The 10,842-nt window shown below is 51.3% G+C and overlaps 1 protein-coding gene across 1 annotated transcript in view; it reads right to left on the bottom strand.

Moving 5' to 3' along the window:
- Positions 1-333: 333 nt before the first annotated feature.
- Positions 334-10,842, bottom strand: part of ZNF74 (zinc finger protein 74) — a 16,216-nt gene continuing 5,707 nt past the window's right edge. The window contains exons 3-5 of the mRNA XM_007955467.1: positions 7,715-7,841; positions 6,333-6,428; positions 334-1,985 (exon numbers count right to left, since the gene is read on the bottom strand). Coding sequence (XP_007953658.1) covers positions 334-1,985; positions 6,333-6,428; positions 7,715-7,841 — 1,875 coding nt within the window. The remainder of the gene's footprint in view (positions 1,986-6,332; positions 6,429-7,714; positions 7,842-10,842) is intronic.

The following is a 10,842-nucleotide window of genomic DNA, read 5'->3' as shown; positions in this document are numbered from 1 at the left end:
GGAGCCTGTCCAAGGACACCACAGTGGGTGTACCTTCTTTTAATTATCAGATAAGACAGAGTCCCTTTGTCACGGTTTTCCCATCCATCAAGGCAGCAGGGTGATGGAGAGCCCTGAATGGCCCTCGGCTCTCATCTTGTCTCCTAGGATGCCCCTTCTTTCTTGAGGACTGGCTTTAATGAAAGAGGGGATCCCAGCATGTGAACAGTCTGAACAGGGCATTAGGCTAGTGTCAGTCACCTGCAGGCATATCTGAGGTCACCTGGGGAAGGGACAGGTGGTGACTGACCATGCTGAGGCGGCAATGGGAGTGGCAGCTGGGCATCAACCACATCAATTTGGAGATTTGTTCGCCAGGGGGCACAGCCTGCTGGGTGAGGGCTGCCCAGCACACAGTAGTTCTGCCACATCCATTGCATTGACACTATCGATGTCACCCAGCTCTGGGTCCCCCGTGCCCAGCAGACTGTCTGGCACGTAGTAGGTCCTCAGCCAGTGCTGGCTGAACTGGACAGCAAAGGGCTTCTCGGGGCTGTGCCGTCTCCGGTGCTCCGTGAGGTGGGCACTCCAGCTGAACATTTCCCCACACTCGTCACACTTCCACAACTTCTCCCCGGAGTGGACCTTCTGGTGTTTGACCAGACAGTGGTTCTGGCTGAAGGCCTTGCCGCACTCAGTGCACTTGTAGGGCTTCTCGCCCGTGTGGATGCGCTGGTGCACAATGAGAGAGGAATGGCAGCTAAAGGCCTTCCAGCACCTGCTGCAGTCGAAAGGCTTCTCCCCGGTGTGGACCCGCTGGTGCACGATGAGGTAGGAGTGGGAGCTGAAGGCCTTGCCGCACTCGTTGCACTTGAAGGGCTTCTCCCCGCTGTGGACCCGCTGGTGCACGATCAGGTAGGAGTGGCAGCTGAAGCCTTTCCCGCAGTCGCCACACTTGAACGGCTTCTCGCCGGTGTGGATCCGCTGGTGCAGGGTGAGGCGAGAACGGCTGTTAAAGGCCTTCTCACACTCGCTGCACTTAAAAGGCTTCTCTCCATTGTGGATGGTTTCGTGCACGGTAAGGGACGAGTGGCACGTGAAGGCTTTCCCACACGCGCCGCACTTGTAGGGCTTTTCGCCCGTGTGGATCCTCTGGTGCCGCGTGAGGTGCGTCCGCTGGTTGAAGGCCTTGCCGCACTCGGTGCACTGGTAGGGCTTCTCGCCCGTGTGCACACGCACGTGCATGTTGAGCAGCGAGCTGCAGCTGAAGGCCTTCTCGCAGGCGCTGCACTTGTAGGGCCGCTCGCCAGTGTGGATACGCTGGTGCACGTTGAGCGAAGAGTGGCAGCTGAAAGCCTTGCCACACTCGCTGCAGAAGAAGGGCTTCTCGCCGGTGTGGATGCGCTGGTGTTCGATGAGGTTGGTGCTCCATGTGAAGGCTTTGCCGCACTCGCGGCACTTGTAAGCCTTCTCGCGGGTGTGCCAGCGCCTGTGCAGAGCCAGGGAGGAGCTCTGCCCGAAAACTTTCCCGCACTCGCCACAAGCAAAAATAGCCTCTGCAGGGCCAGTGACCTGTGGCCCGCCCACCCGCGAGTACTTCCGGGGCTCGGCGGACCGGAAAGAGTTTCTGCCCGCACAGGTCCTCTGGGGCGGGACGATGGCCTCGCTGGGCCGGAAATGCGTCACGGACCTGTCACAGGAGCCCACCTGTGCAGGACTGCTTGTTTGAAGGAGGGCGGCTGGCCTGAAGGGAGAGTCTCCCTGGGCCTCGCCAAGTCCCTGAGTGTTCTCCTGCTCTGTTGACGCGACCTCGCGGGGGATGGGCATCAACTTCCGGGACACGCGCTTACTTCCGGTCAGAGCGTCGGCCTGTTCTTCCCAGCCGCACGCGTCGCCCGGGTGGGAGCTGTGAAGGCTGGGCCACGTCAGGTTTTCCGTTGCCGCCTCCTGGACAGGCTCTTCCTTGTACTCGCGCTCCTCCTCCATCACTGACGTGGGCTCCCGCTCTGGAAGAGATGGGATACATGGTTTCTGTCAGCAGATGTTAACTACGGGCCTGGGATTCGGCCCTGAGATCCGGCTAGAGATGGAGAAACGAAGCGTAGAAGAGCTTGAAGGGGTGAAGGCGGGGAGTCGACAAACATCCACACCAAGGATGGAACGCGTGAGCCAGCCGTCTAGGGCTGTAAGAGGAGGTGGACGGGGAGGGGGCCACCGGAGGGTGCAAAGCGGGAGCGTCAGGAAGGGGCGAGACAGAGGCCCAGCGGGGTGGGGGGTGGAGGACTTTGAGACATGATTAATCACAGAAATATCGAATGACCGACGTATGATACCATGCTGAGCACTGGGTAGCTGCCCTCTAAGGGCACATAACAAGGCCAAAGAAAATTACACTGAAAAATTTCCCAGGTGTCCCAGGTATCAGAAAGGGACAGAGAACTCCCCACCCTTCCTCTTTAGCATTTCCTTTCCTTTTTATTTCTTAGCATTTTCTTTCGAAAACTTGAAATTGAGCGCCTTCTCCATCTTTGAGATGTAAATCTGTTTAAAAGTTATCAACATGTGGTGGTGGTGGTGGTGGTGGTGATGTGTTGTCGAGTTGGACCAGACTCATAGCGACCCATCCTTGGGTTTCCGAGGCAGTATCACTATGGAAGTAGATTGCCCCCATCTTCTTTCCCAGGCAGATGTACAAAATGGACTATTACTAACACCCAGAGAAATGAAGTCCTGATGCACGCTAGAACACGGGCCAGCCTGGAAAGCAGCCTACAGAGTGAAGGACGTCGGTCACAAAACGGCAGATACCGTGGGAGCTCACTCAGAGAGAACATCTAGAACAGGCAGATGGGTAGAGAGGAAGGTTTCTTAGTGGTCACTGGGGCGGCCGCAAAGGGGGAAGGGGAGTCACTGTTTAGGAAGTGTGGATTTGGCAACAGATAGTGGGGATGGTAGCGTGACAGGATAAGTGTAACTCATGTCACTAGATAGTACACGTGAATTGGCACATGTGGCAAATATCACATAAAACTAAATCAAACTCACTGCTGTCCAGTCAGTTCTGGCTCATAGCAACCTCTCCTTGGGTTTCCAAGGCAGTATCTCTACCTAAGTAGATTGCCCAGTCTTCCTTCTTAGGAGTGGCTGATGAGTTTGAACCACCAGCCTTCTGGTTAGCAGTCAAATGCCTTAGGCACTATGCCTACAGACACACCCATCCGTATATATTATGTATATGCGTACTATACACACACATACACACACATATATACATATGTGGGAGCTCTGGTGGCATAATGCCTAAGGCATTTGACTGCTAACCAGAAGGCTGGCGGTTCAAATCCACCAGCCACTGCTTGGAAGGAAGACAAGGCAATCTACTTCCATAGTGATACCACCTCAGAAACCCAAGGAGGGGTTGCTATGAGTCTGATCTGACTCCATGGCAGTGCGTTTGTTTTTTTTTTTTTTTTAAATACATATGTATACTATATATGTGTGTGTGTGTATACATGTGTGTGTATATATATATATATATACACACACACACACACATACACACACATACATATACACATACACACATATATGAAGGAGCTCTGCTGGTATAGTGGTTAAGACATTTGGCTGTTAACCAAAAGCTTGGCAGTTCAAACCCACCAGGCACTCCACAGAAGAAAGATAGGACAGTCTGCTTCCATAAAGATTTACAGCCTTGGCTACCACTGTCATCCACTTGAAAGGGGATCTATGTAGGAGATCCTTGATGGAGAGGGAGAACAATGTGGAACAAAACTCAAAATCATTTGGGGAAAAAAAAAAAGAAAAAGGGGGGGACCAGGTTTGCTGGTCCGATAGAGCCTGGTGGAACCACTGAGACTGTGGCCCCTAGCTGCCCTTCAGATCTGGAATTGAACCCACACCTGTGGTTCCAGCCAAACAAAAGACAGGCATATGAGTTAAACATTTACCTCAAGTAGATACACTCCTTGGAGAGAACAATCATGGGAGAAAGAAGGGCTGCTTAACTACAGGGAGACAGCTCAGGGGGCAGGAGTGCATGGAGGGATGGATACAGGGAAGAGGTAACTATGGGGAGGAAGTGGGAGGGGAGCTGTTGCATAGTGGTAAATTGTGGTCAATGTCATGAGACAAAGTATATGTGAACCACTGTATGGAAAGTAAATTTGCTCTGTAAACCTTCACCCAAATCACAATTAAAAAAAAAAAAAGTTTATTTTAAAATTAAAAATTAATTAAATTTTTTTAATTCCCGGAAAGAAAAAAAAAAAAATTTACAGCCTTGGAAACCTAATGGGGGTCGCTATGAGTCAGAATTGATTCGATGGTAGTGAGTTTGGTTTGTTTTATACACCACACACACACATATATATCTGTACACACATACGTATATATATGCACATATGTACATATCTATACATACACATACCTTATACATACATATATATACACATATAGGTACACGTACACACACATACATATATAAACATGCATATACAGATAAACATACGTATATCCATACATACATTCAATCTTTACAACCACCACAAAACGTTAAATGAGCCTGTTGCATTTTGCATCACAACACCTGTCCTGGTGGCCCTGGAGCCACCTCAGAAACCTGAGCATGCGGGAGGTGGGTGACACCCTGCTGGATGGCAAGATTAGAGGCTTTTAGGTTTCCACCTGGATGAAGACAGTCAGTGGGGATGGGATGGGTTCTGTCTGCTTGGCTGTGTGTGAAGGGGGGGTGCTAACGGGAACGTTCACTTGGCTGCTAACTGGAAGGCCGGAGCTTTAGAGTCCGCCCAGAGGTACCTCAGAGTCAAGCCCTGGCCACTGACTTCCAAAAACTCACCCACTGAGAACTACAGAGCGCGGTTCTACTCAGACACAAACGGGCTGCCAGGAGTCAGAGCTGACTTGTTGGCAACTGGTTTAGGTTTGATGGAGAAGGCTTGCTTTAATGCTGATTCACAACGAAATGCTTTTCTTTGTCTTCTGCCTTTGCAGAGGGGTTTTCTGGGTTGGCTGGAGACTAGGTTTAAGGATACCTTCCCCCCACCCTCTGGAGTGCAGGCCAGGGGTGGAGGTGACAGGCCCTCTAGGAGCGAAGCCTTGGGGGCAGGGAGTACACCCTCTGGAAGTGTGGTCTAACACGGGGGTGGGCAGTGGGGCCGCAGGAGCGCCGTCGAGGATGTGGCAGCAGGACACAGGCGTATCTGCAGGAGCACAAAACACTGCTGTCAACTGCAGGAGGCTGGGGCCTGGGAAGCTTGGGAAGGAAGGTTGCAGAAGAGTGAGCGGAAGCAGCCAAGACCCTCAGCGTGCAACAGCGCAGACAAGGAGTGTGGGGAGCCAGGGGGCAGGGAAGGCAGGCATCCGTCCACAGAGGGCCAGCGTGCTCATCACCCGACGATTGCTCTCGCTGCTGTAGGGGGAAGGGGCTGCACAAGTGGTTGTCTGTCTTTCCGGAAACCTAACACACTGTGGTTCTTGAGTGGTGCAAACAGTGAATGTGCTCAGCTGCTAAACACAAGGTCGAAGGTTTGCATCCACCCAGAGGCACCTTGGAAGAAAGGCCCGGCAAATGAGTTCCAAAACCTCAGCCACTATAGTTGCTTCTCTTCCTGTCACTGAAGTCTTACTGCTTTGTATGAAAACTCAACCACTGAAAACCCTGCAGGGTGGGGTTCTGGAACACACAAGGGTCACTATGACTTGGAGCCGACTCAACTGGTGGTTAATATACTCAGCATCACTATTTACTAAGTCAAGTTGAAATTCATCCGTTCAGTTATTATCATTCACTTATGCAGCAGACAAGTCTATAAAAAAAAGTCAGAAGAAGGAAACCTGAGGCCATGGCCATCTTCTGCTCAGAGCCTGACCACGTGGCCCTCGGTGACCCAGGCCCAGCTCTCATCTGGCTAGGCACGTCTCCAACATATCTGTCCCCTTCTCAGAGCCATTCCCTGACCACTAGGCTTAAAACTGCAGTTCCACATGCTCCCTACCCACACTCTGCTTTACTTTTCTTGGCACAGACTGACAAGCCTATTTGTTAGTTAGGTGCTTTATCTCTGTCACCCACCACTAGAGGGCAGACAGAGATAACACCTAAAGCCAGTTTTGTTCACTGCTGTATTCCTGGCACAGTACCTTGCCCAGAAGGTGGTGCTGGGCACGTGTGTCGAGAAAAGAAGGGAAAGGTTTAGAAGGGGACTTGAGGAAGCATGCATGGAGCCAGCGCAGGGGGACCGGGGAGAGGACCTGGGACGCAGAGGCAGGCGAAGAGAGGCCGTCGGGCACCCCTGGTGCTCACTGCTCACCTGGAAGGGCAGCTGCATGGGCTCCTCTCAGCACACGCCATGGGGCCGCGCCTCGCTCCAGGTAGGAGATCATGTCTGGCTTGCAGACTGGAGGTCCTGCTCACGGGGAAAAAGCCAGTGGCTATTTGAGCTGCTGCTTTATGGGGCCCTGGACCTAAGCCACCATGTTGAGAAGCAACAAGACATTACAGGAGGGTCCCGTGGGCAGCCACAGTGCCACTTCCAGCACTGTGCTGTGACACCAGCTCCCTGGGACCCACAGTGGTGAGGACCACCATTTATTGAAGCTGCCCTGCACCTTACCTGGGTGCTCCAAGGGAGGCTAGGCTCCAAGTCCTGTCTGTCTTGTCACCCTCCCAGCAGGAGGCCTCTTTAATGTGCTCCCACCCCCTGGGCCCAATGCGGCCGCAGTGCTTCTCACAGCACCCCCTCCCAAGCCAGGGCACACACTGCTGCCAAACTGCCAAGAAAGTTCTAATATATGTCCACCCCCATGGCCACAAAAGCCTACACCTGCCACATTTTGTGGTGCCCGACATGGGGCAACACCAAGGAATTGCTCAGTAACATACCCCATGGGGGACATCAAGCTCAACTGGCATACTACACAAAAACATTGTTCTACATCCTACTTTGGTGAGTAGCTACTGGGGTCTGAAAAGCTGGGAAGTGGCCACCTAAGATGCAACAATGAGTCTCTCCTCGTCCAAAGCAAAGAAAAATGAAGAAAACCAAAGATGCATGGGTACACTTAGTCCAGGGAACAAGCAGACCATGCAGACATCAGCCTATATGACCATGAGACCAGAAGAACTAGATGGTGCCCAGCCACCACTGTCAACCACTTGGAAAGGGATCAGCACAGGAGATCCTGGATAGAGTGGAAGAACAACATGGAACAAAACTCAACTTTGTAATAAAGACCAGCCTTGCTGGTCTGATAAAGACTGGTGAAATCCCCGAGACTATGGCCCTTAGTCACTCTTCTGGCCTGGAATTGAACTTCCTCTGTGGCTTCCAGCCAAACAGTAGACAGATATATAAGGTGAACATTTACACCAGGTAGATACACTCCTTAGAATGATCAATCGTGGGAGAACCGAAGGGCAAGATTCGCACAGGGAGATGGCTCAGGCGGCAGGAATGCATAGGAAAGAAGGACACAAGGAAGAGGTAACCACAGGGAGGAAGTGGGAAGAGAGCTGTCATGTTATGGGGATTGCAATCAATGTCATGAAACAAAATGTGTATGAAGTGTTGTATGGAAAATGAATTTGCTCTGTAAACTTTGACCCAAATCACAATAATTAAAAAAAAGAAAAAGAAAATACCCCATGGAAGAATGCACAAGAGCTGGCTCTGAGCCCGGGAGGCCATCTTACCGAGGGCGAGAAGGTTCTGGTAATTCTCCAGCATCACATCCCAGTACAGGGCCCTCTGAGGGGAGTCTAGCTGGCCCCACTCCTCCTGGGTGAAGTCCACAGCCACATCCTTGAATGTAACCAACTCCTGAAATGACACATGATTGCTCATCTCAGAACCATCCCCTGCACGGCCCTGGGTCTTACCCTTGTATGACCACAGGGCAGTTTGGGGGAATCAGAAGGTCCACGGGAATGACACACATACTTGCTAAGGATGGAAGGGTTAACCTCAGTGACCTCCGCTGGTCACCGTTTCCATGTAGTGTATCAAGTTGAGATGTGATAGGAGGTTGTGTTCTAGCCACTGTCTGCAGCAAAGCTCTGACCTCCTAATCCTATCTAGATCCAAGGGCAGGGAAATGGTGAGTGTCAAAATAAAATACAACAGTATTAATTACAGCCCACTGGATAAACCCATGGGTCACACTGATAGAAATAAATGGGGAGGAAAGAAAGCTCTTCCCTCAAGCGAGTGCAGTTACTGGGGAAGAAATGGAGGGAGCCAGGATTGGCATCTGGCAGCCACTGAGGAAACTACTAAGACTTTAAAAAAAAAAACAAAAAAACACTGCTGATGAGTGGATTCTGACTCAGAGCGCCACTAGAGGACAGAGTGGAACTGCCGCAGAGGGTTTCCCAGGCTGCGATCTTTATGGAGGCCGACAGCCTCATCTTTCTCCCTCAGTGGCTTGTGTGTTCCAACTGCTGACCTAATGGTCAGCAGTTAACTGCTTTAACCACTGCACCACTAGAGCTCCTACTGCTAAGATGGGGTGTGAAAATGGCGGGTGAAGAGGGATGAGTCTAGGACAGTCACACAGTCTCATGAGTAGCGCTATGCAAGACGCTTGTCAAGTCTTCTGGGGAAAAAAAGTACAGAAACTGAATGTCTGCCATTTTGTGCAGACAAGAGCTAACCGGCAGGCTGGAGATGGCCTCCTTAGAAGGCCCACCTGCAAGGTCAGCCCTGGGCTGACATCCAGGAACATGTTTTCGGTAGGGCTCCCACCATTTCTGTGTTGAAAATGTGTGAACAAATAAGGTGCTGAACGCCTGCCTTCCATCTGGGAGTCTGGAATTTCATTACATGCCAGGCAGAGGGTGCCTATGTGCCCAGCCTCCAGTTAAAAGCCTGGGGCAGAGTCTCCACCCAACCTGCCTGGCAGACAACACTTCACACATCAGCACAACTTGCTGCTGGAGGAACTGTGTGTGTCCGGTGCAGCTTCGTGGGGAGAGGGCTCTGGAAGCTTGTTCCTGGTTTCCACTGGGCTTCACCTCAAGCACCTTTACCTTATACCAGTTTTGCTTCGTGTCCTTCCACCACTGTGAACTCTAGCCCCAAGAACGATTTTATGCTGTCCTGTGAGTTCTCCTGCAAAGCAGTGAACCAGTGGGTGGTATGATCTAATTAAGTGATCCATGTCCATACCACCAGTAATGGGATAAGTCAGCAACCATGTGTTGCTGACAGGACGCAATGAGAAGATGCTATATTGCGAGCCACGTCATTAGCTGCCATTGAATCAGCTCCGATTTATGGCAACCTTCCGTATAACAGAGAAACACTGCCCAATCTTGTGCCACCTTCAGGATCACTGCATGGCTGAGCCCACTGTTGCACTGTGTTGGAGCTCACCTTCCAACACAGTATTGGGCAGAATTCTTGTGCTCCATATATTGTTGTTGTTATGTGCCATCGAGTCAGACCTGACTCATAGTGACCTAATTTTCTATCACCAGGCTTTTCTTCCTCGTCTTAGTCTGGAAACTTCACTGAAACCTGTCTGCTATGAGTGACTTTGCTGATATGTGAAATACTGGGGGCAGTGTCCAACATCACACCCATCACCGCAGTATGACACATATGGCAGGTGGTCAGTTGAGAGCCTGGGTATGATCATGAGTGAACCACAAAACTAACCTAGTTGAGGGACACTCTATAAAATGACACTCTGTAACCTGTCCAGACTGAGAGACTGTCCCTGGTGGAAACAGATTGAAGACTCAACCATGGGTTTGGATGAAGAGTTTATGCATATATGAGAGCTCCTTGTACTATTCTTTCAAATTCCCTAAGTTTAAAATTCCTGCCAAATGGAATTACTTACGAAAACATAAAGGACAATTGTTAAGTTACTGTTATAATGGAAACCATGATGACACTATAAGGAAACCTTATACTTATCAGCAAGTTGTGTCCCTGAGGAACCGAGAGAGCCACTCACTGTCCTCAGCTGAATCCTTGCCCGCTCAGGACCTCCTTGCCCCACCCTCTGTTCTCGCAGAGCTTCTGTGTCCTGGCAGCTCTCCCCTGACACCAGTCACCCACTGGAGGGTCACCACTCCCACCCACTTGGTCATTCCAGTCCCCAGTGTCAGGAAGGTTCTAAACGACTCACACCTGTTCCCCATACTCTTGCTTTCCCATAGTTCTGGGCTCTCCACCTTCTCCAGGTGCTCTGAGCTCCCCCCTTAGCACCAGTGGCCACCCCATGTGGTCTCCAGCCTCTTCGTGCTCCATCCCACCTCTGCTTCCTCAGAGGCCTCGTCAGACCTCCACCTGTTCTTCAGAAGCCAATGAAGAGGGCTGGTGGGCACTGACAGGAGTAAGGAAGACCCCCATGGAGGGTCTGAGGAGAAACAGGGATGCCACCACACAGGTTGCAAGAGTATGCAAGTTCGTTCTTAAGCTGTTGCTGACCAGCTGTTCTCTCTTTGGACACACGGGCCACAGGAACCTGACCTAAACTGTGGAGAGAGCGTTAGGTAGACAGAGAACTGAGACTCAATACACCAAGTGAAGAGACTTTACTTCACACTTCGTAAACATTTGCTGAGGAGTGACCAAACGGTGACGGAGGTGTGGGGCCATGCGCCAAGGGGCCATGGCAGCACAGGCAGGTGACGCAGGGCACCCATGAGGAGACTTAAGGTCTGCGATAAGACCTTGTTACCTGCCAGGTGCCTAACCGATGGGCAGGAACAGCAGGGCCACCCCTCTGGAGCTACAGAACATTAGGTTTTGCTATCAGTTCTAAAGGTGGATTCGAACCAGCCCTGTGAGATCCAAAGGGCATCATCAT

Source organism: Orycteropus afer, unplaced genomic scaffold, assembly GCF_000298275.1.
Source record: "Orycteropus afer afer isolate SDZICR_OR568_19922 unplaced genomic scaffold, OryAfe1.0 scaffold00502, whole genome shotgun sequence".
Classification (NCBI taxonomy): Eukaryota; Metazoa; Chordata; class Mammalia; order Tubulidentata; family Orycteropodidae; genus Orycteropus; species Orycteropus afer.
This window is presented reverse-complemented; position numbering and strand designations above follow the sequence as displayed.